General features: G+C 37.8%; 2 protein-coding genes across 3 annotated transcripts in view; one reads left to right on the forward strand and one right to left on the reverse strand.

Annotated features, from left to right (window-relative positions):
- Window positions 1-7: 7 nt before the first annotated feature.
- On the reverse strand, window positions 8-1,901 carry cyb5d2 (cytochrome b5 domain containing 2). Its single transcript, XM_079605581.1, has 4 exons — window positions 1,465-1,901; window positions 1,240-1,380; window positions 524-710; window positions 8-441 (listed from the first exon to the last, which is right to left on the reverse strand). The coding sequence occupies exons 1-4, from the start codon at window positions 1,760-1,762 to the stop codon at window positions 264-266; spliced, it is 804 nt and encodes a 267-aa protein (XP_079461707.1). The 5' UTR covers window positions 1,763-1,901; the 3' UTR covers window positions 8-263.
- Window positions 1,902-8,267: 6,366 nt separating this feature from the next.
- zzef1 (zinc finger, ZZ-type with EF hand domain 1) overlaps window positions 8,268-21,995 on the forward strand; it is a 49,369-nt gene continuing 35,641 nt past the window's right edge. Inside the window, exons 1-19 of one of the 2 annotated variants that reach the window (XM_079608352.1) lie at window positions 8,268-8,907; window positions 10,095-10,239; window positions 10,385-10,579; window positions 11,981-12,164; window positions 12,308-12,507; window positions 13,115-13,325; window positions 13,991-14,107; window positions 14,331-14,509; window positions 15,324-15,422; window positions 15,683-15,774; window positions 15,933-16,078; window positions 16,434-16,539; window positions 17,568-17,786; window positions 17,936-18,027; window positions 19,220-19,416; window positions 19,856-19,989; window positions 20,088-20,158; window positions 20,278-20,392; window positions 20,901-21,060. In XM_079608352.1, coding sequence (XP_079464478.1) covers window positions 8,443-8,907; window positions 10,095-10,239; window positions 10,385-10,579; window positions 11,981-12,164; window positions 12,308-12,507; window positions 13,115-13,325; window positions 13,991-14,107; window positions 14,331-14,509; window positions 15,324-15,422; window positions 15,683-15,774; window positions 15,933-16,078; window positions 16,434-16,539; window positions 17,568-17,786; window positions 17,936-18,027; window positions 19,220-19,416; window positions 19,856-19,989; window positions 20,088-20,158; window positions 20,278-20,392; window positions 20,901-21,060 — 3,127 coding nt within the window. In that variant the 5' untranslated portion in view covers window positions 8,268-8,442. The remainder of the gene's footprint in view (window positions 8,908-10,094; window positions 10,240-10,384; window positions 10,580-11,980; window positions 12,165-12,307; window positions 12,508-13,114; window positions 13,326-13,990; window positions 14,108-14,330; window positions 14,510-15,323; window positions 15,423-15,682; window positions 15,775-15,932; window positions 16,079-16,433; window positions 16,540-17,567; window positions 17,787-17,935; window positions 18,028-19,219; window positions 19,417-19,855; window positions 19,990-20,087; window positions 20,159-20,277; window positions 20,393-20,900; window positions 21,061-21,995) is intronic. The other variant, XM_079608353.1, reaches the window with a different exon arrangement.

Below are 21,995 nucleotides of genomic sequence, written 5' to 3' on the forward strand. Positions count from 1 at the left end.
AAACAAATCTATAAAATTGTCTTTTATTTAACTGTCTTGTTTCTATGGCATAAATAATATACTCGGTCACAAGTTGCAAAATAATTAGAAGTAAAAACTAAATCAGAAAAACAATATAATTGGAAACAACTAGCAGCATTGGTCTTTTGGTATGTGCCTGCTATAATAAACCAATCATAAAAACATTAAGGAAAATAAATGAAAATCTCGACAGTCCTTGCAAACCAAATTCACTGACACGTAGTGTGGTGAGGACTTGTAGCTCAGTCTTTAGTGATTTGGCAGGATTCAGCTTGAGGAGGACAGTCCTTGTACTCTCTGAGGTTTCGGTTCTCTGAGTGAACCGGATCGGACGGTTGGATACACACACATCGGGAATGACCAGACCCAGGGGAGAAAAGCATTCTGGGTACTCCAACCCAGTCTCTGTGAATGCCACCGCTACAGAGTAAAACTTGTGTTATATTTTTCCAGTAAATGTATCGAATGATGTCTGAGATTTTAAAAACAATCAAAGTATTACCTCATTGTAGAGCACCATACCCGTCCCCCGCTGGCTTCGCTCCACTCCGAATTACAGGCTGGGTACAGCTGCATCTCACTCTGAGCCTGGGCCTTTTTCTTCAACCCCTCTGACAGGAAAGCCTCAATGCGTAGCAAAGCGTCAGTGGGCTGCCCGGTTTCTGTGTAGAATCGGCCTATCAGTTTACCTGCAGCACAGGGGTCATACAGACAGAGACCTTAAAGGGACTGTTCACCCTAAAATCTGTCATACCTCATGACAATTTTCATTTGTGGGTGAATTATTGTTTTGTGTGTGTATTTTTGCAACAACTTAAGAAATGAATGTTGAGGGCATTATATCAAAGTATCTAAGATCTTACAAGTATTACACCATAGAAGTCTTACAAGAAATTGAATTATCAGTTCTTTAAATTCAAATATCAAAATATTTCTTAAAAATAAAATGTATGTTTTTTTAAAATATGTTTATCAATGTAACATTTAGCATGGAATAGTAAAAATAATTATAAAACACTATGAAATATACACCATTCCAGACTATTTTTCCAGTTTATAGAGTAGCAATTATTTTTTAAAGTTTTAAAGATTTTTTTATTTTTTTTCGTGGCATTGAATTAATTATTCCAAAAACGTATACAGGCAGGGAAAGAGATCTGAGTTCTTTATTTGTGCTTGAATTATAGCAAATGAGTGACATCATCGTGTGGTACCAACCTACTGGAGTGTAGTCCTTCTGATAAAATGACAGCCAGTCATAAAGAGCCACAATCTGGGAGTCCGAGAAATCCGAGACATCGCTAGACAAGCCAGACTCTGTGAAATCACCTGTAATAAACGCCCTTGATGCGTCTTTTCCTGCACAAAAACACAATTTTAAAGAATTACTCAAGAATTAGCATCACTCAAACATCTGTCTTGTAAAATGCATAGTGAACTAACCCGTAAAGAAATGGTAACCGCCACCAGGGCCGTAATGTTTCCTCCCCTTTTTAACGTCAAACACCTGTCCTAAGATCGCCAGGTACAATCCTTTACTGTTGTCTCCTCCGTTGTATAAAGACAGCTCATCTTCGGTCAGCATGCGTCCAGGTGGAGATGCTGGCACATCACTGACCTGCTGCAGCAGCCACGACTCTAGTACATTCACAACATTGCCATAGATCGGGAATGTGAGCCACTCGGGCACCGTCCACACGGCCAGGACCATTGAAATAAGAGCTACTAAATATTTCAGCATTGTACATACAATTTATACAGACAAACTGTCAGACAGTCAGTATTTAAAATAAGAAGCAATTGCATTCCGTACCGAGTATCGCATCGATTCAACAATATCACGTCAACATGTTTCCGGGTGTGGGAATGCGCATGCGCACATCTATTTGTGCACATCTTTATATATATATATATATATTTAAATATAGAACTTATGTGTTTTTATTCAGTGAACAAACACATTAATCAACAATAGACAGCAACCAAAAGAAAGATAAGAGAGAAATAAACGCCAGGGTGAATTAAAACAATGTAGGCTACACTCACTGCATTAAAAATAAATTTGGCCTAGGGCTATAGAATTCAAATAAATATGAATTTTTGCTCTTGGTGTCTTTTCAAATTGAAAGAGTCTCTAAAAAACTGCTAAGTACGGCTTGGTTACTCTTATAAATCTATATAGGCTATTTGGGTATTCTTTTATGATTTTACATAACTGTGATTTTAAAATAACTATTTTTACATAACTATTATGATTTTACATAACATAACATTGACAAATGTACATTACTCAAGTAGCCTACATTTACTTGAGTACTGTACTTAAGTATACTTTTTGAGTAGGCTATCTGTACTTTACTTGAATATATATTTTACTTTAACTTCACTACATTTGAAAGACAAATATCATACTTTTTACTCCGCTACAATTCTGTCAAGGTCCTTGAGAAGAAAATAGTAACGTCAGTCAGGGGATGATTTTGGTTGCATGATTTTGGAAATGAAAGTCGGATTAACGTCAACATCCAACGTCGGACAAACGTTGGATTTTGGTTGGAAATGAAAGTTGGGTTGACGTCAGAACCTCACTGATGCTGGTTTCTGACGTCAACCCGATTTTCATTTTCAACCTCAATTCAACTTCTGTCCAACTTTGGAGATTAATGTCAATCTGGCTTGGATTCTGACTTCAAACTGATTTTTATTTTCAAAGTTGGGTTTGGTCTTCTAAATGTGAATTTTGTCTTTTTTTTGAGCACACAAGCTTATAGATAACAGTAAGGCTAACATATTCATTATTCATAGGCCCACTAAAAGCCAAAACGTTGTCAACGTTGTTGAGTGCACTTATTCTATGGAAGTAAAATAATGACAAATGTTTTTGAAATAAAAAAGCCTGTTGAATTGCACTACTTGAAAAAAATATGCATTGCATTAACCATGCTTGCATTTTAATGCATTGTATTTTTAGGCCTCGCATTTTTATGGGCTGAAATTCAACATGGTTGTATATTTACGCTGTGAATATTACAATTCAAAACATTTCAAACACATTTTCATTCATAAAAATTCAATAATCCATTTTCACCTTTCATATTTCCCTTCCAAAATATTCAAACTGTTAAAAAATACAACCTATAATATTCAACGGGCAATTTTCGGTCCACTTTATTTCGCTTTACAAATTCGCTTCCACAAATTCAGTGGTTCAAATTCGACAGTAAATTCAACAGTGACCTCCAGGAACTGCAGGAAAAGCAGTAGATTACCGAGCATAATCTCCATCTGCTGTTAATCAACCTCACCAGCAGGGGGTGCAAGCGCGTGTTGTTGACGAAGACCAGAGCAACAGTTAGAGCAAGCCATTCATTAATTCATAAAACTGATTTTTAGAAATGTAAGTGTATTTGTGATTATTATGAGGGCTGTTTTCATGTTTAATTCAGTGTCTTTACGGTCCCTGTGTAGCCTACATCTTTCTCTACTGTGAACAAGATTACAATGTTATTCCCCCGATGCTGATGTACAGAACAAATGTTACATTTGAGGTAGACATATATTTCTCTTGGTTGTTTTGCCTTAACTTTATATCGCGACGATGTGCTGCAGTACTGAGGTTTCCCTCAATAATTCAGGATTGCTGGACATATGAAACGCTTAACGTATACTAATGGACTAATACAGTGATACAAAAGACCAAACTCGCACCTTATTGACAAGGCTGTACTATATGGCTACAGGCAAGCAGATGGACTCAGAATATGAACTTAACGCGCAAGCAAGTTTCACGCTAAGCGTTTCCCAGTTACATAACTTACTGGCCAATGGCTATAAAGTTGGCTTGACGTTGGACATTCGCACATTTAGGGACCGTCTCTAAAGTTACATACGACATTGGTATACACGTTTCTAACTTCAATAGCAAACTTCTATTTATATGAATAAATATAAAAAATGTAAAAGGTGTGCATCATGCCTGACACCTACATGAACACTTACAGTTGTTTTTATGACTGCAAGTCATTCTCTTCCAATGCTATTGAAGTTAGAAACGTGTATACCAATGTCGTATGTAACTTTAGAGACGGCCCCTAAATGTGCGAATGTCATGCCAACCATAGATGCCAACTTTATAACCATTATGACCGGGAAACGCGTGAAACTTTGCGTGTTAAGTTCATATTCTGAGTCTGCTTGCCTGTAGCCATATAGTACAGCCTTCTCAATAAAGTGTGAGTTTGGTCTTTTATATCACTATATCAATAGTCCATTAGGATACGTTAAGCGTTTTATATGTCCAGCAATCCTGAATTATTGAGGGAAACCCCAGTACTGCAGCACATCGTCGCGATATAAAGTTAAGGCAAAACAACCAAGAGAAATATATGTCTACCTCAAATGTAACATTTGTTCTGTACATCAGCATCGGGGAATAACATTGTAATCTTGTTCACGTAGAGAAAGATGCATGTAGACTACACAGGGACCGTGAAGACACTGAATTAAACATGAAAACAGCCCTCATAATAATCACAAATACACTTACATTTCTATAAATCAGTTTTATGAATGAATTAATGAATGGCTTGCTCTAACTGTTGCTCTGGTCTTCGTCAACAACACGCGCTTGCACTCCCTGCTGGTGAGGTTGATTAACAGCAGATGGAGATTATGCTCGGTAATCTACTGCTTTTCCTGCAGTTCCTGGAGGTCACTGTTGAATTTACTGTCGAATTTGAACCACTGAATTTGTGGAAGCGAATTTGTAAAGCGAAATAAAGTGGACCGAAAATTGCCCGTTGAATATTATAGGTTGTATTTTTTAACAGTTTGAATATTTTGGAAGGGAAATATGAAAGGTGAAAATGGATTATTGAATTTTTATGAATGAAAATGTGTTTGAAATGTTTTGAATTGTAATATTCACAGCTTAAATATACAACCATGTTGAATTTCAGCCCATAAAAATGCGAGGCCTAAAAATACAATGCATTAAAATGCAAGCATGGTTAATGCAATGCATATTTTTTTCAAGTAGTGCAATTCAACAGGCTTTTTTATTTCAAAAACATTTGTCATTATTTTACTTCCATATTATTCAATCTCACATTCAATCACAATACTGAATGTGTTCTAGAAATACATTTGATATTGATCTGAGGTAGGCAGGCATAGATTCAGAGACATAAGGCACTGTAAGTATTACATATGCAACAATGCAACAATAATAAAACATTGCATTGGCATTTACTTTTTACTTTTGATACTTAAGAACTTTTAAAAACAAGTAGGGGAGAGCCGAGACAGTTGACACACTTTTGAGATTAACGTAATTTTCTAAGATAAGGTTATAGATTGTGTGTGTGTGTGTGTGTGTGTGAGTGTGTGTGTGTGTGTGTGTGTGTGTGTGTGTGTGTGTGTGTGTGTGTGTGTGTGTGTGTGTGTGTGTGTGTGTGTGTGTGTGTGTGTGTGTGTGGTGTGTGTGTTTGCACACATCAACAATTCACATATGCGTTCTTAGTATCATGTGTTATTCGGTACAAATATAGAATTATTTAAGTAAAAATTGACTTTGAACGTCCCGCCTGAGTGGGATGGTTGCAACACAGGGGTGGGACGGATGAAATATAATAGTTTAAACGACAACTATTCATCTAATGCTTGTTTTTATGTACAAGTAGCCTAAGTACATATTGTTACACACATATTTTGTAATTTATTTTAATTTAAAGGTTGATTTTAACCATTTTTGTTCTATCGCCCAATAAACATTAATGTGTAGGCTATTTTGACGAAGACAAACAAATCCGTTAACAATTCATTTGCTTACATTTCTTCCTTGAGTCATATTGAATGTTTACTAGTTGAATAGCCTTAAAGCTACACTGTGTAATTTTTTAAGTTGATTCTTATAGCAAAAACCACTTTGTTCTTTCAAAATGAGATGTGCTCATTAATGTATAATTACTTCTACCACCAACTAATCAATTATTCTCTTATAACACTCTTAGAAGAAAAGGTTCTATATAGAACCTTAAAAGGTTCTATAGGTGCTTCGTATTTGGAACCCCTAAAAGGTTCTTAGAAAAAAAGGGTTCATTGGGGTTCTATATAGAACCATAGGGTTCTTTACTCAACTCCAAAGAACCTTTTATGCTAAAAAGGTTCTATAATGACAAGAAAGAACCCTATCTTGGGTTCTGTATAGAACCTTTTAGGGGTTCCAAATACGAAGCGCCTATAGAACCTTTTCTTCTAAGAGTGAAGCGTAGAATCTGCCATTTAATACATACGGGTGAGCTGCTCGAATGGCGGCAGCCATGTTGCGCCTCCATCTTGAAAATACATTAGCCAAAGAGGGACATACCTGGAAATTCAAGCTTCGCCTTTCGCGTTTTTACACTCAGTGGCACCGTGACGAATGCGAGGGGGAGATTACTCGCGACTGCCGGCAGATTTTAAATAATACGGCCACCATAGGAGTTAAAAAGCCCTCGGAATGGGAGGGGCTAAAAGTAATATTCAGTTGGTAGTCACATACAATTTCACCGCTAGATAGGAGAAATTCCTACACAGTGTAGCTTTAACAGCAGTTTTCCCATGAGGTTTAACTGGCAGGAGGCGCTGTTTCAACCGCCCCGACTCTGATACTCTGATATTGCACACTTAAGGGTGTGTTACAGTACTAATACACCTGCCGTATTATGTTTACAATGGCACATGAAACAATAAATACAACTTGTCAGTCAAAAAAAGTAGGCCTACCGCACGAAAGGATTCACTTACTGCATTCAAAAGCAGGCTCCCCTACTTCTGTACTTTTACTTAAGTAAAAATCGGTCTTTACAACTTTGACTTGTAACAGAGTAATATTTGACCAGTATCTACTTTCACTCAAGTAAGCAAGTTGTGTACTTTGTCCACCTCTGATTATTAACAACATTTGCCAGAAAAGTAATATATAGATTCCAGTGATTACATGTTTTAAAGGTTTCCACAAGGTTTCCATACAACCTGTCAAAAGTTTGTTTTTGAAGTCTCTTGTGCTCACCAAAGGCTGCATTTATTTAATAAATAAATAAAAATACGGTAAAACAGTAATATTTATTAATAATAAATAGCCTACATTTAAAAAACTGTTTTCTATTTTAATATATTTTAAAATGTAATTTATTCCTGTGATGTCAAAGCTGAATTTTCAGCATCATTACTCAGTCTTCAGTGTCAAATGATCCTTCAGAAATCATTCTAATATGCTGATTTGGTGCTCAGGAAACATTTATTATTATTATCAATGTTGAAAACCGTTGTGCGGCTTAACATTTTTGTAGAAATGGTGCACATTTTTTTAGGATTCTTTGATGAATAAAAAAAGTTAAATTAACAGCATTTATTTGCATTTATCAAATTAATTTAATTAATTGATTAATTATTTCTTTTAATTAATATTAAATATATATTTTTGTCTGTCACTTTTGATCAACTTAATGCATGATCAATCTCTCTCTCTCTCTCTCTCTCTCTCTCTCTCTCTCTCTCTCTCTCTCTCTCTCTCTCTCTCTCTCTCTCTCTCTCTCTTACCACAAATGTTTGAATGGTATCATTGTAACAGCATTATCATCACAGGAATAAATTACATTTTAAAATATATTAAAAAAGAAAACAATTATTCTAAATGTAAATAATATTTCACAATATTACTAATAATTGTATTTATGATTAGGTTAAATAAATACAGTAAATAAATACAATGGGTGAGACTTATTTCAAAAACATAAAAAAAATTAATGTTTCCAAACTTTTGTTTCTGTAGGGCAGGCTATATAAAGTTATTAAGAAAAGGTTCGCAAATAAAAAAAAGGTTCGCAAAGAGGCATAAAAAAAACAAAAAACACATCTAATAGTAATCGAAATCTATTCTAAATCCTTTCTAAAATAATATATTGAGTAATTACAATTATAAAACAAATACTAAATAGTTTATTTTTCCAGTCCACAAAATTCACAGGTATCAAATGTTCCTTTGTTAAACATATTCCTTTAAATTGGTTTCCATTTTTTAAATAAAGAATGACCTTTCCAGATAGCCAACAAATGTAATTAAACAGCTTCGAAAATGAGCACAGTTGTTTGGCTTAATATTGCACTTATTTTCTGCCCAACATTAAAAAATGAAATAGATCAAATACTGGCGGTGATACACTAGGGGGCGTGTTTCCAACGCAGCGGGCGTCGCTGAGCTCACGGAAGGGACCAAAGTTTTTTGCTGACAAACATGACGTCAGCTGGCGGAGCCCGTCAATGCGGTAGTGACAGCGGAGGAACGCACTGACTGGAAAAGCACAAGCCTGACACTAAAACTAAGCTTGAATCCTGGGCTGAAGGCGATCGGAAGAGAGCCCGACGCCGCAGAAGAACAGCATGGGGAACGCGGAGAGCGGCTGTGGCGCGGGGAGCGGCGATGAGGAGGACGTAGAAACGGAGAGTCCCGTGTTCGCCGAGGGCAGCCCGGCCTCTGCGGCCACAGGCACCAGGGCCGGCAACGATGGTAGTGGTGGTGGTGGTAATGGTGGAGGAGGAGCAGCAGCAGCGGCGGCGACAGGCTCCAGCCAGGGGAAAAGCGTAAGAAGTGCGGCGAACCCTCCGGCACCAATCTACGGACTTCCCACCCCTGAAGCGCTACTGGAACAGGTGAAGCTGCGAGAGGCAGCGGCCCGGATGAGCGACTCATGGGTCGCCATTTCGGAGTCGGTGCTGGCTCGCAACGAGAGCGCTCTGGTGCGCTGGCTGGAGGAGCGTCTGAGCCGCGGAGAGGAGTCCGTGACCCTGGAGCAGTTCTGCGAGATGCTGGAGACCAGAGACGCCACCAGAGAGGAGTGCGAGGAGGTGAGGAGACATGCCACTCAGACGAGCATTGTGTCTAGTGGATTCAATTCTGGTCACTGAAAGATCGAAGGCTCAAAACCCAAGAAGGATGTTGTTTATAGACTTCGTAGACAGTTCACAAAAGCGCCTTAGCCCCGGTTAACTAAATGCGTAACGTTAATATGTATAGAAGTAATGTTTCACTGTGACTAACAACTCAAAGTTGTGTAATTGGCCCCACAGCTCAACTAATCTGCGAGTGGTTATATTGTGTAATCTCTATCTTTGGATCACACGTTTGATAAAGGCTGTTTATTGGCTGTCTCCACCTAGTTTACTTCAAATCTAAACGACATTTTAAGGTATTATAGGACTGTCATTGTTAGATGTACTTCGTCTTTTTTTGATTGGCAGCTACAGGTTTTGATTAGATTGGCCAATTCATATTGACCGCCGAGGAGTCAGACCCATCTAGTGCCAGGTCTTTCTGTACTGTACTTTCTTGGGAATAAATATATATGAAATTTCTCAAATCTAACTTTTAAAACGTATTTCTACATTTGACATCTGACTATTGGCTGCCAATTTGTATAAGTAAAATATATATTTTTACAAACACACGGACACATGTATACAATATGTCCCACACATAGGCTAAACCATGGAAGTCTTGTTTATGGAGTAGGCTAGTAGTGGACTAGTGGGTGTCATAATCACAGGGCCTGCGAAAATGTCCCCAAAGGCAACCCTGATTAAATTTAAAGCCTATCCGGAGCATATGATATTGAATAAATGTGTTATTCCTCTGGGATTGGCTCACAACATTGTTGGTTAGGCTATACTGATGGCTAGTGTTTATACATTGTTTACACAGTGTGGTACTTTTATATGTACCTTGGTTCTGAATGATTATTTTATTCATGTACTATGGTATTTACATGGTATTCTAAGACATATCCATAACATGGTTGAACTATGGTACTTTTTGTGCCTCTCCTGATTTAACCATGACTCTCATTTGCTTTACAAATGATTCGCATGCTGGCTCGAGTGTGTTTATGTAGGTGAAATAGACAGCTGGTTTGAGAGAGCTAGAGAGACCAGCAGCAGCATGACACTTTTTTTGTTTGACTTCTCCTTTGTGTCCTGATATTTGTGTAATAGAATGTACAGACAGAAAAATCACCTCTTCCTTTTGTGCGCTTTAGGCCTTTGGTCAGTTTGATGCTGAGGGTGACGGGATTATTGATGTGGAGAACATGCTCATGGCACTGAAGAACTCCAATGGAGCCAATCTTAAGGGAGAACTCAGTCATGTGATCAGGCAACTTCAGGCGTGCTCTTTGACACCAGGTGTGGAAGCAGGCATATTTATTTGAATGCAATGGTGACAGGAGCACAGATGTCCATAGTTGACCATTCTGGGTGATTATGCAAATGACTGTCAGTGTTTGATCCAGATGTGTTCCTTCCTCTTTTACCCTTCATGCTTATTCAGGATTTGTGGATATCTTCTCCAAGTCCAAGGACCGCCTCAAAGCGCATGCCTCCAAAATTCTGAAATTTTTGCACCGGAATCGCATCCCCAGCAGTGCCATCCCATTCCCTGTGCTGGAAGGCTACAACAGCATCTGCACCATGAGGTCATCTGTACTGCAAGACTTCCTGGAATACCTGCTGCAGAAGGAGAAAGGTGAATGGCAAATGGGGAGTGGGCTCATAATAACAATTTGTGTGTGGGTGTGGGTGTGTGGGTGTGTGGGCCAACCCAGAAATTAGCATCTTCCTGGTCCTCGACAAAAAGCCAATAGGAATTTCCATTGGTTTGTGGATTATTGCAGAAAATAAGCTCTGTGACCAACAAAAGTTTAATAATCTTGCACGTTTTGTTCATCAAGATAATCTTCACAAATGAGTGAACTAGGGATGCTAACGATTAATCGACTAAAACTTATCGATCGTCGATTAAGCAAGGCAATTCGCTCACGTGTTGGTGACACGTTTTATTAGTAGTTATATTTGATTATTAAATCAAATTATCAATTAATTAAATTATCGAATTAAATTATCAATCACATTGACTCATTTTACTATCCTGCTAGCCCTTAATTTAGACCAAAACCCTTCTCATTCATTTGGCGAGGAACATGGCGTTTTGAGCAGGATTTACAGAGCCTGTCATGCGGTTGGCTATATGCCACTGCAGTAGACTCATATTGCAGTATTAAGGCTAACGATTAATTGATTGTTAATTTAAACAACGATCGATCATGGGAATTTGTGTAAATTGACATCCCTAGAGTGAACACAACATTTATAAATTTTAAAGCCTAAATAGGTTCACCAGAACGTATAATAACAAACTACTATGACTTCAACATCACCACCACTAAGCTTCTGACAACTCTTTAAATTTAAATAATTATTTAAAATGTGCTAGTTGGAAAGTTATAACAGTTTGCAAGAACACGAGTATAAACAACAAGGCTGTAGAAATGAGCTAGTCAGTAGATGAGATTTTCTGTTCGATCATGTGATGTTTAAAGATGAAGTATGTAGTTTCTATTGGTTGAGCTCGAAAGAGATTGACAGATCTGAGCGGATCACTCTCAATGTTTACACTTTTGGGGGAGATAAACCCATGAATGGCATACTAATAGTAATCAATGAACAATAAACTGGATTGAGAGAATGTATTGTCACAAAAATAATCTTACATACTTTACCTTTAATATCCCTGACAACCTCTGTAGTCCCATTTAGCTACTTATCAATTCTTGTCAAAAAATCACAACTCGGGTATTACTGATTTTATGTTGGAGAATAAAACATGTAAATACTGTATGTGTTAACCACAGTCCTTATTTCAGTCATTTAACCAAAAACCCATTGACTTGAAAATGAAACCACAATGCTAACTCATTTGCAGGTTTTAGGACTCATTACTGCTGCATTCTGTTGAAAACAACATGAATTTAACCATTTTCATTTTGCGCTTCTAGTGGTGAAATTTACTGTGGATAAAATATGAGAACATTTTCTTCCATCTCCTCCTTTGGCCCTCATCTTCATATTCTGACGAATCTCCTTTCAGATCTAGACATCCAGTACAGAGCGGAGCTCAATCACGACCCAGATATGGATAAGGTCAAAGTGGTCACCCAGTGCTACAGCTTCATCGAGGCCTCGTCCAACAGTGCAGATATCAACAAGCTGACCAACGGTGAGACAGTGTCTTTCTGGCAGTCGGACGGCAGCGCTCGCTCACACTGGATAAGGCAAGCTGCTTATTTCATTGGTGCATTTACATGCAGTTCAAATATAGCTGATCATCATGTCACATTCAAAGATAATTCTGTTATCTTTGCTAAATATCTACGTTAGTTAAATATGACCACTTCCTCTGACTCATCTTTCACAGGTTAAAAATGAAGCCAGACATAGTTTTGAGACGGTTGGCTATTGCGGTTGCGTCTAATGACCACAGCTACATGCCACAGCTTGTGTCTGTAGCTGTAGGGAAAAGCCGGCGTTCCATGCAGGAGATCAGAGATGTGAGGATCCCCAGTAACATCACGGGATATGTACCACTGCTAGAAAATGCCAACATCAGCCATCCTTGTGAGTACACGCTTGAATAGCACAGTGTTTTGTTTGAAGTTTACTGTGGGACACTACTGTTCAAATGTTTGGGTTTTTTGAAAGAAGTCTCTTATGCTCACCAAGGCCGCATTCATTTGATAAAAAAAAAAATAATAATAATATTGTGAAATAGTATTACAATTTACTCTGGTCTTCGGTGTCACATGATCCTTCAGAAATCATTCTGATATGCTGATTTGGTGAAATCAAGAAACATTTCTTATTGTTATCAATGTTGAGAACTTTGATGATCTTTGTAGAAACAGTATTTTAGGATTCTTTGATGAATAGAAAGTTCAAAAGAACAACATTTATTTGAAATATAAAGCTTTTGTAACATTATAAATGTCACTTTTGATCAATTTAATGCATTTAATGGAATAAAAGTATTAATTTCTTGCAAAACAATCTTACTGAACCCAACCTTTTGCACACTAGTGTATATGTATTTTGAATTTGCATACTATGAGTGGAATGTAAATAGTGGCTGTATTTGTGTGTATTTCAAGTATATACAACTCAAATTCTTCTGACTCAAGTCAGAAAGCCTTTGCAAACTCACACAGATCTTCATTTTGTCTCTCAGATATTCAGATTAACATTAAACGCTGCCTTAGCGATGGCTGTGACACGCGTATTCACGGTCTGAAGACAATGGGCTACCAGATCACCAAGACCAAAGAGGTTTCAGTATCTGACGCCTCTGCTATATGGTATCTGTCTCTCCTCACGTCTCTGGTCACCGCTTCCATGGAAACCAACCCTGTGCTTGCGCAGACAGTCCTACAGAGCACACAGTGAGTCAAGAAAAATTACTATTGAATTTTGCTTCTCACGAAAGCTCGTAAATGATAGCACTACAAATCCAGCTTTTGATTTACATACCCTGGTTTCATAGACAAGGATTTAGCCTAGACTAAAATGCTTGTTTGCGCTGTTCAAACTGAAAACAAATTGCACTGTATGTCAGTGCCACCGTTTTGTCTCAAGATGACCAGTAATGTTTTTTTTCTAAGGCATGTTTATAAAAGCTACTTAAATGTCCTAATTGAACTAAGCCCTAATCCTGGCTTCATCTAAACCCAGTCTGTGAAACCAGGCCATAGTGTCCTAGATTGGATTTATAATGTTGCAAAAAAAAGTCTATTTCAAATAAAATGCTGTTATAAAAAAAAAAAAAAAAAAAGATTCATCAAAGAATCTTTAAAAATATATCATGGTATCTGTGAAAATATTAAGAAGCACAACCATTTTATAACATCATAAACATTGATATTAATAAGACTTGTTTCTTGATGTTTTTTAATTGATTAAATAAATGCAGCCTTGGTAAGAGACTTCTTTCAAAAACATACAATTATTTTTGTATATTGAATGTTAGTATTGTTTTGTTCTGATAAATCCCATCATTTGTTCAGAACAATTCATTTCACTGTGTTTTTTTACACTTTTTGTTCTCCAGGAAAGCCTTACAGCACATGCCACCCCTTTCCTTAACACCGTCTTCAACGGAGTTCCCCAAATTCTTCTCTGCGAACATTCTGGAAGAGGTGGACAGCTTTTTACTGCGCATAGCAGAGTAAGAATCAAGCTGTACAAACTCAACTCAGCACGTTTAAATGTATTATTAAGAGGTCAAAACAATGCAAAACGTTTTTTATACAATACGAATCAGCCTGATAATAATGGGAAACTCTCTTCTCTCAGTGAATAATTACAGCCGTTTCATCTGAATGTAATTTGACACTGCCATTCTCTGCTGAGAAAGCTTATCAGAAGTGCTTTCCCTCCTCTCTCTCTAGCTGCTGTGTGTCTCCTGAGGCTGAGCTGACTCTGTTATCGTTCGCTCTGGCTCGAGGCAGCGTGGCTAAAGTCCTCATCTCTCTGTCTGGCATCTGTGAGCATCTGGACTCAGAATACAGAGCTTCCTCACTGCTGGCCTCTATGGCGTCGGTCCGGTTAAGACTTCTCTACCGCAACGGTAATGGACATTAGTTCCATAGACAAAGGACTTTTAATACTTTGATCAAATGAACTTCTACATATAATGATCCCCATAACTATTTATGAATGTGCACTGCAAGACAGGAGAGAAGAAGACTTATTTTTTTCAGGGTTAGTTTAGTATCATGTATATACTATTATGGTATTTATTTTATAGCTTTTATTTTATATGTTTACTTTACATTTACATTTTTAAGTTTGAGTAATATTGTTATGTGCTTTTGGCATTTTTTAAAATTGCGTTTTGTTTTTCTATTTAGCTTTTATTTTAATTACCGTTTTAGTCATTTTAGTATTTCAACTTAAACGTATTATATTTCAGGTGCCATTCCACCACACTTCTAATTTGTATCTAATATTTATAAACTACTTTTTTCAACTAATATTTATATTTTATTTTATTTCAGATTTCTTTCAGGTAATAAAAACAGTTTTTTTAAAACTGATTTTCAGTGCTGGTCAAGCCTCGGTCATTATTGCTAAAACACATTTTCTAAAATATTTTTTTCCATTTAAATTTCCCATGGACCCCCTAGAAGCCCCTTTCAACCCAGGTTGAAAACCTCTGATGTAGAGGAAATACATTTATTTTGTTTGTTTGACTTTTTTTTACTTTAGTTCCAAATTGCTTTGCAAACATTTCACTTGCAGCTCCACAAAGCTGTATTATAACTTTCCAATATTGATGAGAAGAGATTAGTCATAACTGCACAAAATTCCACTTTCACCGTTGAAAGACACAGCGTTGTAAATTAATACATGTAAACCTGTATGTGTGTGTGTGTGTGTAGGTAAACCCCTCCAGCTCCATCTGCAGGCATGTGATGTGAAGAGTAAAGAGGAGAAGTCTGGCCCCGAAAACATGCTGACGGAGCCAAACTCTGGAGATGGTACATAACATTCCAAATGTTCCTGATTTAAACATATGTGTAGGGAGGGTGTGGTGAAGTATTTCACAGATAAATCACCAGAGTACTGGAATGGATAGGGACGTCTTTTGAAACTTAAAAAGCAAACGTTGCTACTAAACTTTCTCTGTGGAGAAAATGAATATGATTTGAGCTGCTCTGTTTTATTCACATCATCTGTTTTGCTCAGAAGCAAAGTAAAAGTTGAGACTTTAATGTAGATGTTTGATTTGAAACTGCAGGTTTTCTGACTGAGAATGGAAAGAGGAAAGCAAGTGTGATTCTGTCCACTGAAAACCAGAGCTGCTTCCAGGTCACACAGATCAAGATAAAAGTGAGTGAAGCTTCAGTACACACTTGAACTTTTGTGTTTTATACTACATAAACTTGAAATTACAATATGTTCTGCTTGTATGGTTGTTCAGTTGGAAACTCAGACTGATTTGATCTGCTCATCCTATTTTAAAGCACTGCTGTGTTCTTCCACCTCAGGTGCGTAAAGGAGCCATTGGTGCTAAATGTGGCTTGTTGTTTGCCTACAATGACAGCGAGCCATTTGATGCTGATAAACATTTCAAAAGATTCAAAAAGTATGATAGCTGGGACTACAAAGACTATAAAGAATTTGTCCAAGACAGGTATGTCATATTCTTAGTCTGTAACATGTGCTTAGATGTCGATAAAAAAATGTTTATGGAGCTAATTTGCATAACATTGTTGCTCATAAGAGACAGCAAATGCTTATAACGTGAACTTTAAATGGTGCTTGTTTAGGAGTGTGTGAGAGAATGTGTTGTTGTCTTGCCCAGTGCATTTGAGTGTATTTTGGTCTTTGCATGTGTGCACATGGCCAAGATGGCTGTAAATTTAGTGAGAATGTTTTTGTCAGTCAATTGACCTCTCAATGTTATCTGCCCCATCCCCCCCCCCCCCACACACACACACACTCACTGTCACATGTATCACATTCGCACACAAACACATACACTTCAGCACAAGGATACCAGAAACCAGTGAGGAGGAGCCCATTGGCTGGTTTGAGGTGGAGGAGGACTGGAACGACGTGGAGATCAAGCTGCAACAATGTAGAGTGTCAAAAGTATGGACTTGCTGCCTGTCTTTCTTTCTTTCTTTCTTTCTTTCTTTCTTTCTTTCTTTCTTTCTTTCTTTCTTTCTGTCTGTCTGTCTGTCTGTCTGTCTGTCTGTCTGTCTGTCTGTCTGTCTGTCTGTCTGTCTGTCTGTCTGTCTGTGTCTTTCTTTTACTTATTTTTAACAAATACATGGAAATGGTTACCGCAGTTTGATCATTTTCTTTATTGCAACTTTCAGTTATTTTTTTTATTTTTTTAAAGCAAAAATCAAAGTTATGATAAAACCCTTAAAATGGACTGTAAACAATAAAATACTGTTAAAAACAGTCTTTTAACTTTGCTGTCTTGGCAAAGTAACCCAGTAGCTTTCACACCAAAAGTGCTAAGATACTATAAATACAAGTGACACAAATGTGGAAAGCAAACTAAACTTGCAGGAATTTTTGTATGTCCAAAACATTGGCCTTTCATCCACCTACAGAGGTACTCCCATCTTAGAATGAATGACTTGGACAACATTAGAGGCTTTGAAATCAACTAATCTTAATGTAAGATAGCTGTCGATTGTAAGAGGTTTAAGCAGTCTAAAGATTGGCGTCTGGCATACGTCACGAGAGAGAAGTCTGTTATTTTACGGGAAGGTAAATTATGCGAATTATGACATATTGATTAAAAATGATGAGGTCAACATTTTTTTGAAACATTCATGGGTGAATCATTCACAACAAGATCAATAACATGCGTTTAGAAATGCAGACTTTTCATTCACGTCTACGATTTCTTTTTCACTACTTTTTTCATTCTCTGCAGTGTTTGTCTGTTTTATTTCGTTTGGAAGTATATATTTACTGTAAGAATTGAAGGACGAGTCAAAATGATGTTCTGAATGTCATTGTCACAAATGATTTGATCTTAACTTCAATTCAAAACATCTTTGAGTGGTTTCTATTGAATATGGAAACTCAAAAATCTGAATTTATATGCATAAGACAACACACACTTGATTAACCTAAACTTTCTCTGTCTCTGCATGTAGTTTCTGATGGTGAAGTTCCTGTGTGCTAGGCAAGACACAGCAGACCGGTTGGGGGTTCAGCAGATGAGTTTCAGTGGTTATTTGTGTCCAGACTCTGAGCGGATGGAGGATGTGGAGGATCTGAGTGCTCAGGCCGAGGGGAGCGTCTCAGGCCTGGTTACGGGTCTCACTCTCATGAAGAAAACCCTTTATTTCATTCAGCAGCTCACCAGAGATATGGTACACCCACCAAATGTCCTCTTGCAAGGGCTCTCACCATGACTTTGACCTGATTTATTTAAACACAACTCACAACTGAAATTCATAATGCATTTTTTTGTGCATAAATCTTTAAAGAGAGCTGTATAAACCCTGAGCCTATGTTACAGGATGTGTCTCTGTCCAAGCAGAAGTCTCTGCTGGACTTTAGTGACCTCAACCTGCTGTTGTTCTGGAACTTTTACCGCAAACTCAGATCCATGTGAGTAAAGCTGTAATATGAATGTTTGTGTATATTTTTGTGCATGCATTTTATTTTAAATGATTTATAAATGGGATTTTGCATTATGACATAAAAAAATGGTGCACTATTTTTAGGCCACTGATCAGAAAAAGTACATTTGTGACATTGATCATAGCCGTGTTTCCACTGAAATTATCCGGAACAATTTGTCCCAGGAACTTTTTTTCCCCCCCAGACCTGTTGCTGTCTGCGTTTCCATCGCGGTCTAAAGTACCGTGTAGATTAGGCAAATTAGTTTGGTGACATAGGGTGGCGCGCTACTTTCCAGTTCCCGCTGGATTTCATCCTCTGAATTTAAGCTTAATAAAGGCTGAACTTCGTCGTCGATCCATCTGTTGTATTTTTTAAACTCCATTGTTGATTCGAATAGCAAACAACTCTTACTGCATGCAGCGCAACAGACTTTTAAAAATGGTGGTTGAAATAAAATGCTGTGAGAACTCAACCAATCAGCACGTTCAGCGCCCAAGTCCCACCCCTGAAAGTTCCTGAACTTTGAAAAAGTACTACCTCGCCAGCAGGGACTTTCCCTGAATTTTTACCCGGAACTTAATTTAGACCCTGGTTCCTGCGGTCAATACACACCAAGTACCACCCCAAAGTTCCTAGTTCCTGGGAAAAGTTCCTGTGGTGGAAACGCGGCTCATGTGACTTTCTACAGATGTTTAGAATTCTCTGTCTGAAGTCCACTTGACATGACATTTCAACAGTATTCTTTGGTGTGACATACTCTACTTCATGTAAAATTATTTTAAATAAAAAATGTATGCAGTATATTTTAGAAATTGGTCCATTTAAAGGATATTTTAAAATGAACTAATGAAGGCAAAATACAGACTAGCCACAAGGCATTGAATTGAGAGTAGTGTGGCCTTGACTATTGTAAAATATTAAATGTAATTTATTCCTGTGATGGCATAGATACATTTTCAGCATTAATACTCTAGTCTTCAGTGTCACATTATCCTTGAGAAATCATTCTTATGTTGATTTGGTGCTCAAGAAACATTTCTTATCCTCAATGTTGAAAACAGCTGTAGTGCTTTATATTTTTTAGGACTATAATTAACTAATGAGGACTAAAAGGAATGTGCATGGTTTTTGTCTGTGTTAATGTGTTTCTCTGTTGTGTGTGTGTCTGTACACTCAGTGAGGGAGAAGAGGCTGTAAAGACACGAGTTCTCCTGCTTCAGCTGCTCCAAAACTGCTTCCCAATGCTGCCCAGCCTGACAGACTCCCAGCCAACAGACGTCACAGCATCAGCATCAGCATCAGCATCCCCCTCAGCCAGCGCAGATGTGGACCCTGCAGAAGCTGTCGGAGAGCTCTATAGTCACTTGTGTCAAGGTGAGACTCACATACTGCTCTGTATGACTTAATGGCTCAAGAAACATTTCCTGTTATTATCAATGTTGAAACGGCATACTATTTTTGTGGAAATCATGATCATTCTTTTCAAGATTCTTTGATGAATAGAAAGATTGAAAGAACAGCATTTATTTGAAATAATTGAAATCTTCTGTAACTTTATAAAAGTTTTTACTGTCACTTTTAATCAAATTAATGCATCCTTGCCGAATAAAAGTATTAATAGAAAAAAGAAAACATACTAACACTACTTTTGAACGGTAGTATAGTATCAACTATCCAAAAAATATCAGTTAAAATTGATAGCTGAAAACTAAAGAGTTACGTCTTTAAAACATTCGCTTAAAAGCCATGTAGTGATGCCATTGTGTTTTGATTGGCGGTTAAGAGAGTAACCCATAGTTTTTGCGCTATGCAGTGGTGGATGGCCCTGAAGGAGAGACTGCAGTGGATAAAGCTCTGAGGAAAGAAGCTGTGAAAGCCATTCTCAATGGAGCCGCCATCTTCTACCCTGACAAACCAAGCCGGAGGGACAAACTCTTCCTCTTGATGGTAAGACTGCTTAAGACTGTACTTGTCTTGGCTGAATATTGTTACTGAATTGCTTTTTATATGGACACGTTTTTTTGTTTGTTTGCTGCTTTTCTCAGCAAAACATAACTGAGGAAAATCAACCGGAGTCTGTAAAACTGACATTCGAGTCTCTCTGCAGTTATTTCAGGTATGAAACACCTCCCTAAAAACTTGTACTCCCAGTCCCGTCCTGTGCTGTCTTGTCCTGTAAACTGTATAACTTAATTTCCTGCTCACACATTGTCTCTCACTCATTTCTGTTCGCAGTGATCATGACCCGAAAGGTCTCCTTATGCTGCCCCCTAAAGGAGCCCCGTCTGACTTTGACATCTCGCCTATCCTGACCGTCATGGACACGCTGCTCATTGTGGCCACTAGAGAGGCATGTTGACAGCTGCCAACCTCATCTATTCACCCCTGCTCACATACAATCTCCTGCAAATAGATGTGTACATTGGGCATTAACTTCTGTTAGCTGACACCTCGTATTGTAATGCATTGCATTACAGCTCCCTTGTCTAGTTAGCCTGGGAAAACCCTGATGAACTTAAGGAAAATTTGAGATTTGCTCTGCAAGTCCGTCTGGCCAAGAGCCCATTCAAGCCCATTTCCAATTTTTCCAAATCGAGGCACCAATAACAAACGTTGAGGCGGGCTTTGCACGATGACAATCGCTCTGATTGGTTTTAGGTCTATCCAATTGCGCCCAAAGGCATTTGAGTGACGTCAGTTGGTGACGCCCCTTTGGAAATGGGCTGTGACTGAACCTTCCCCAGACCCACTCTGTTACAACTGAGAAGGGTCTGGTGTCAACCAGGCTATTGTCTAGTAGCTTTGTAAAGAGTAATGTGATGTTTATCCATGTAAGAATGTCCCTCTCTTTTTTTCAGTGTGAGGTGTTGATGTTGGACTCCAGAGGAGGGTCCATTTGGAGGGTCCTGCTGTCTCTGTTCTGGGCTCTACAGGGAAGCCTGCTGTCCTGGTGTTTCCTGCAACTTAAAGGAGGAACGGCCACCTCTGCTGATCTGGCCAGGGAAATTCTGCTTAAATGTTAGTGTGATTTTCTTGGTTTTGCAGTCTGCTTGTCAAGAGCCCTTCAAAATACAGTGGGTTCCAGAAGTCTGAGACCACTGGTGGAAATGCTTCTATTGTACTAACATTTTTATATTTGAATGCCTTTTTCATTACACATTGTATTGTCAGCAAAACAATTGAAAAGTTGAATTGAAGAGTTCGATCATGAGAGCATTTCAAAGAGCCAAAATCTTGAAATTTAGTTTTGAATTTTTAGATTTTTATTCTTAGATTTTCAGAGATCACTTTTGATCCCACTGTACTCCAAAGAGTTTTTCAATCTCTATAATGATGTAGTCAACCCTATACGGAAACTGAAGCTTAAGTCGCCATTTGCTAGTAATTTTCACTAGACTTTTTACATGGAATGCAAGAACAATGCCATTGAAAAAAATTAGACACAAATATACATTTCAAACACTATTACTGTCTGTAATAAAATAAGAACAAATAATCAAACAACAAGCAATAGCACAAATATACAACATAACACTGCATATTCTTCCCTGTATAAAGAAAATATAGATGAATCCTTATTCAAGTTACAAAAGTTATTCAGTTAAGATCGAGTGTTTTTTTTTTTTGCAGTAAGTCTCAGCCAAGCGACGATGCATAAAGCTCATCAGGCAATGAAATCATATCTGCGCTAAACTTATTTTTTGCCTCTGTGGCGACTGTAATCGTACAAATTTACTAGCCATTGGCTAAATTTTAAATTTGTTTGCATATGCGAGTGATTTACTCCCTATGTAGATGGTTGTGTTGTCCAGTTTCATGTGTTTTTATTTGTCTTCAGATATGCGAGATGTGTAAAACGGCAAATGTTTGTGTAAAATTTCAGTAACTGCACTATTTCGTTTAGTAACTAAACTTTAATTTCAGCAATTTTTTGACTGTCAAATAGCGCGGTG

This window comes from Phoxinus phoxinus (genome assembly GCF_949152265.1).
Source record: "Phoxinus phoxinus genome assembly, chromosome: 3".
NCBI classification, from domain to species: domain Eukaryota; kingdom Metazoa; phylum Chordata; class Actinopteri; order Cypriniformes; family Leuciscidae; genus Phoxinus; species Phoxinus phoxinus.

Bases quoted from the DNA above. Each gene is read 5' to 3' on its own strand.
- cyb5d2 (XM_079605581.1), bottom strand. From the start codon at position 1,762: ATGCTGAAATATTTAGTAGCTCTTATTTCAATGGTCCTGGCCGTGTGG. The intron at 1,381-1,464 runs GTTAGTTCACTA...GTTTTTGTGCAG, and splicing joins CGGTTACCATTTCTTTACGG to GAAAAGACGCATCAAGGGCG. The intron at 711-1,239 runs GTTGGTACCACA...CCTGTGCTGCAG, and splicing joins GAAGGACTACACTCCAGTAG to GTAAACTGATAGGCCGATTC.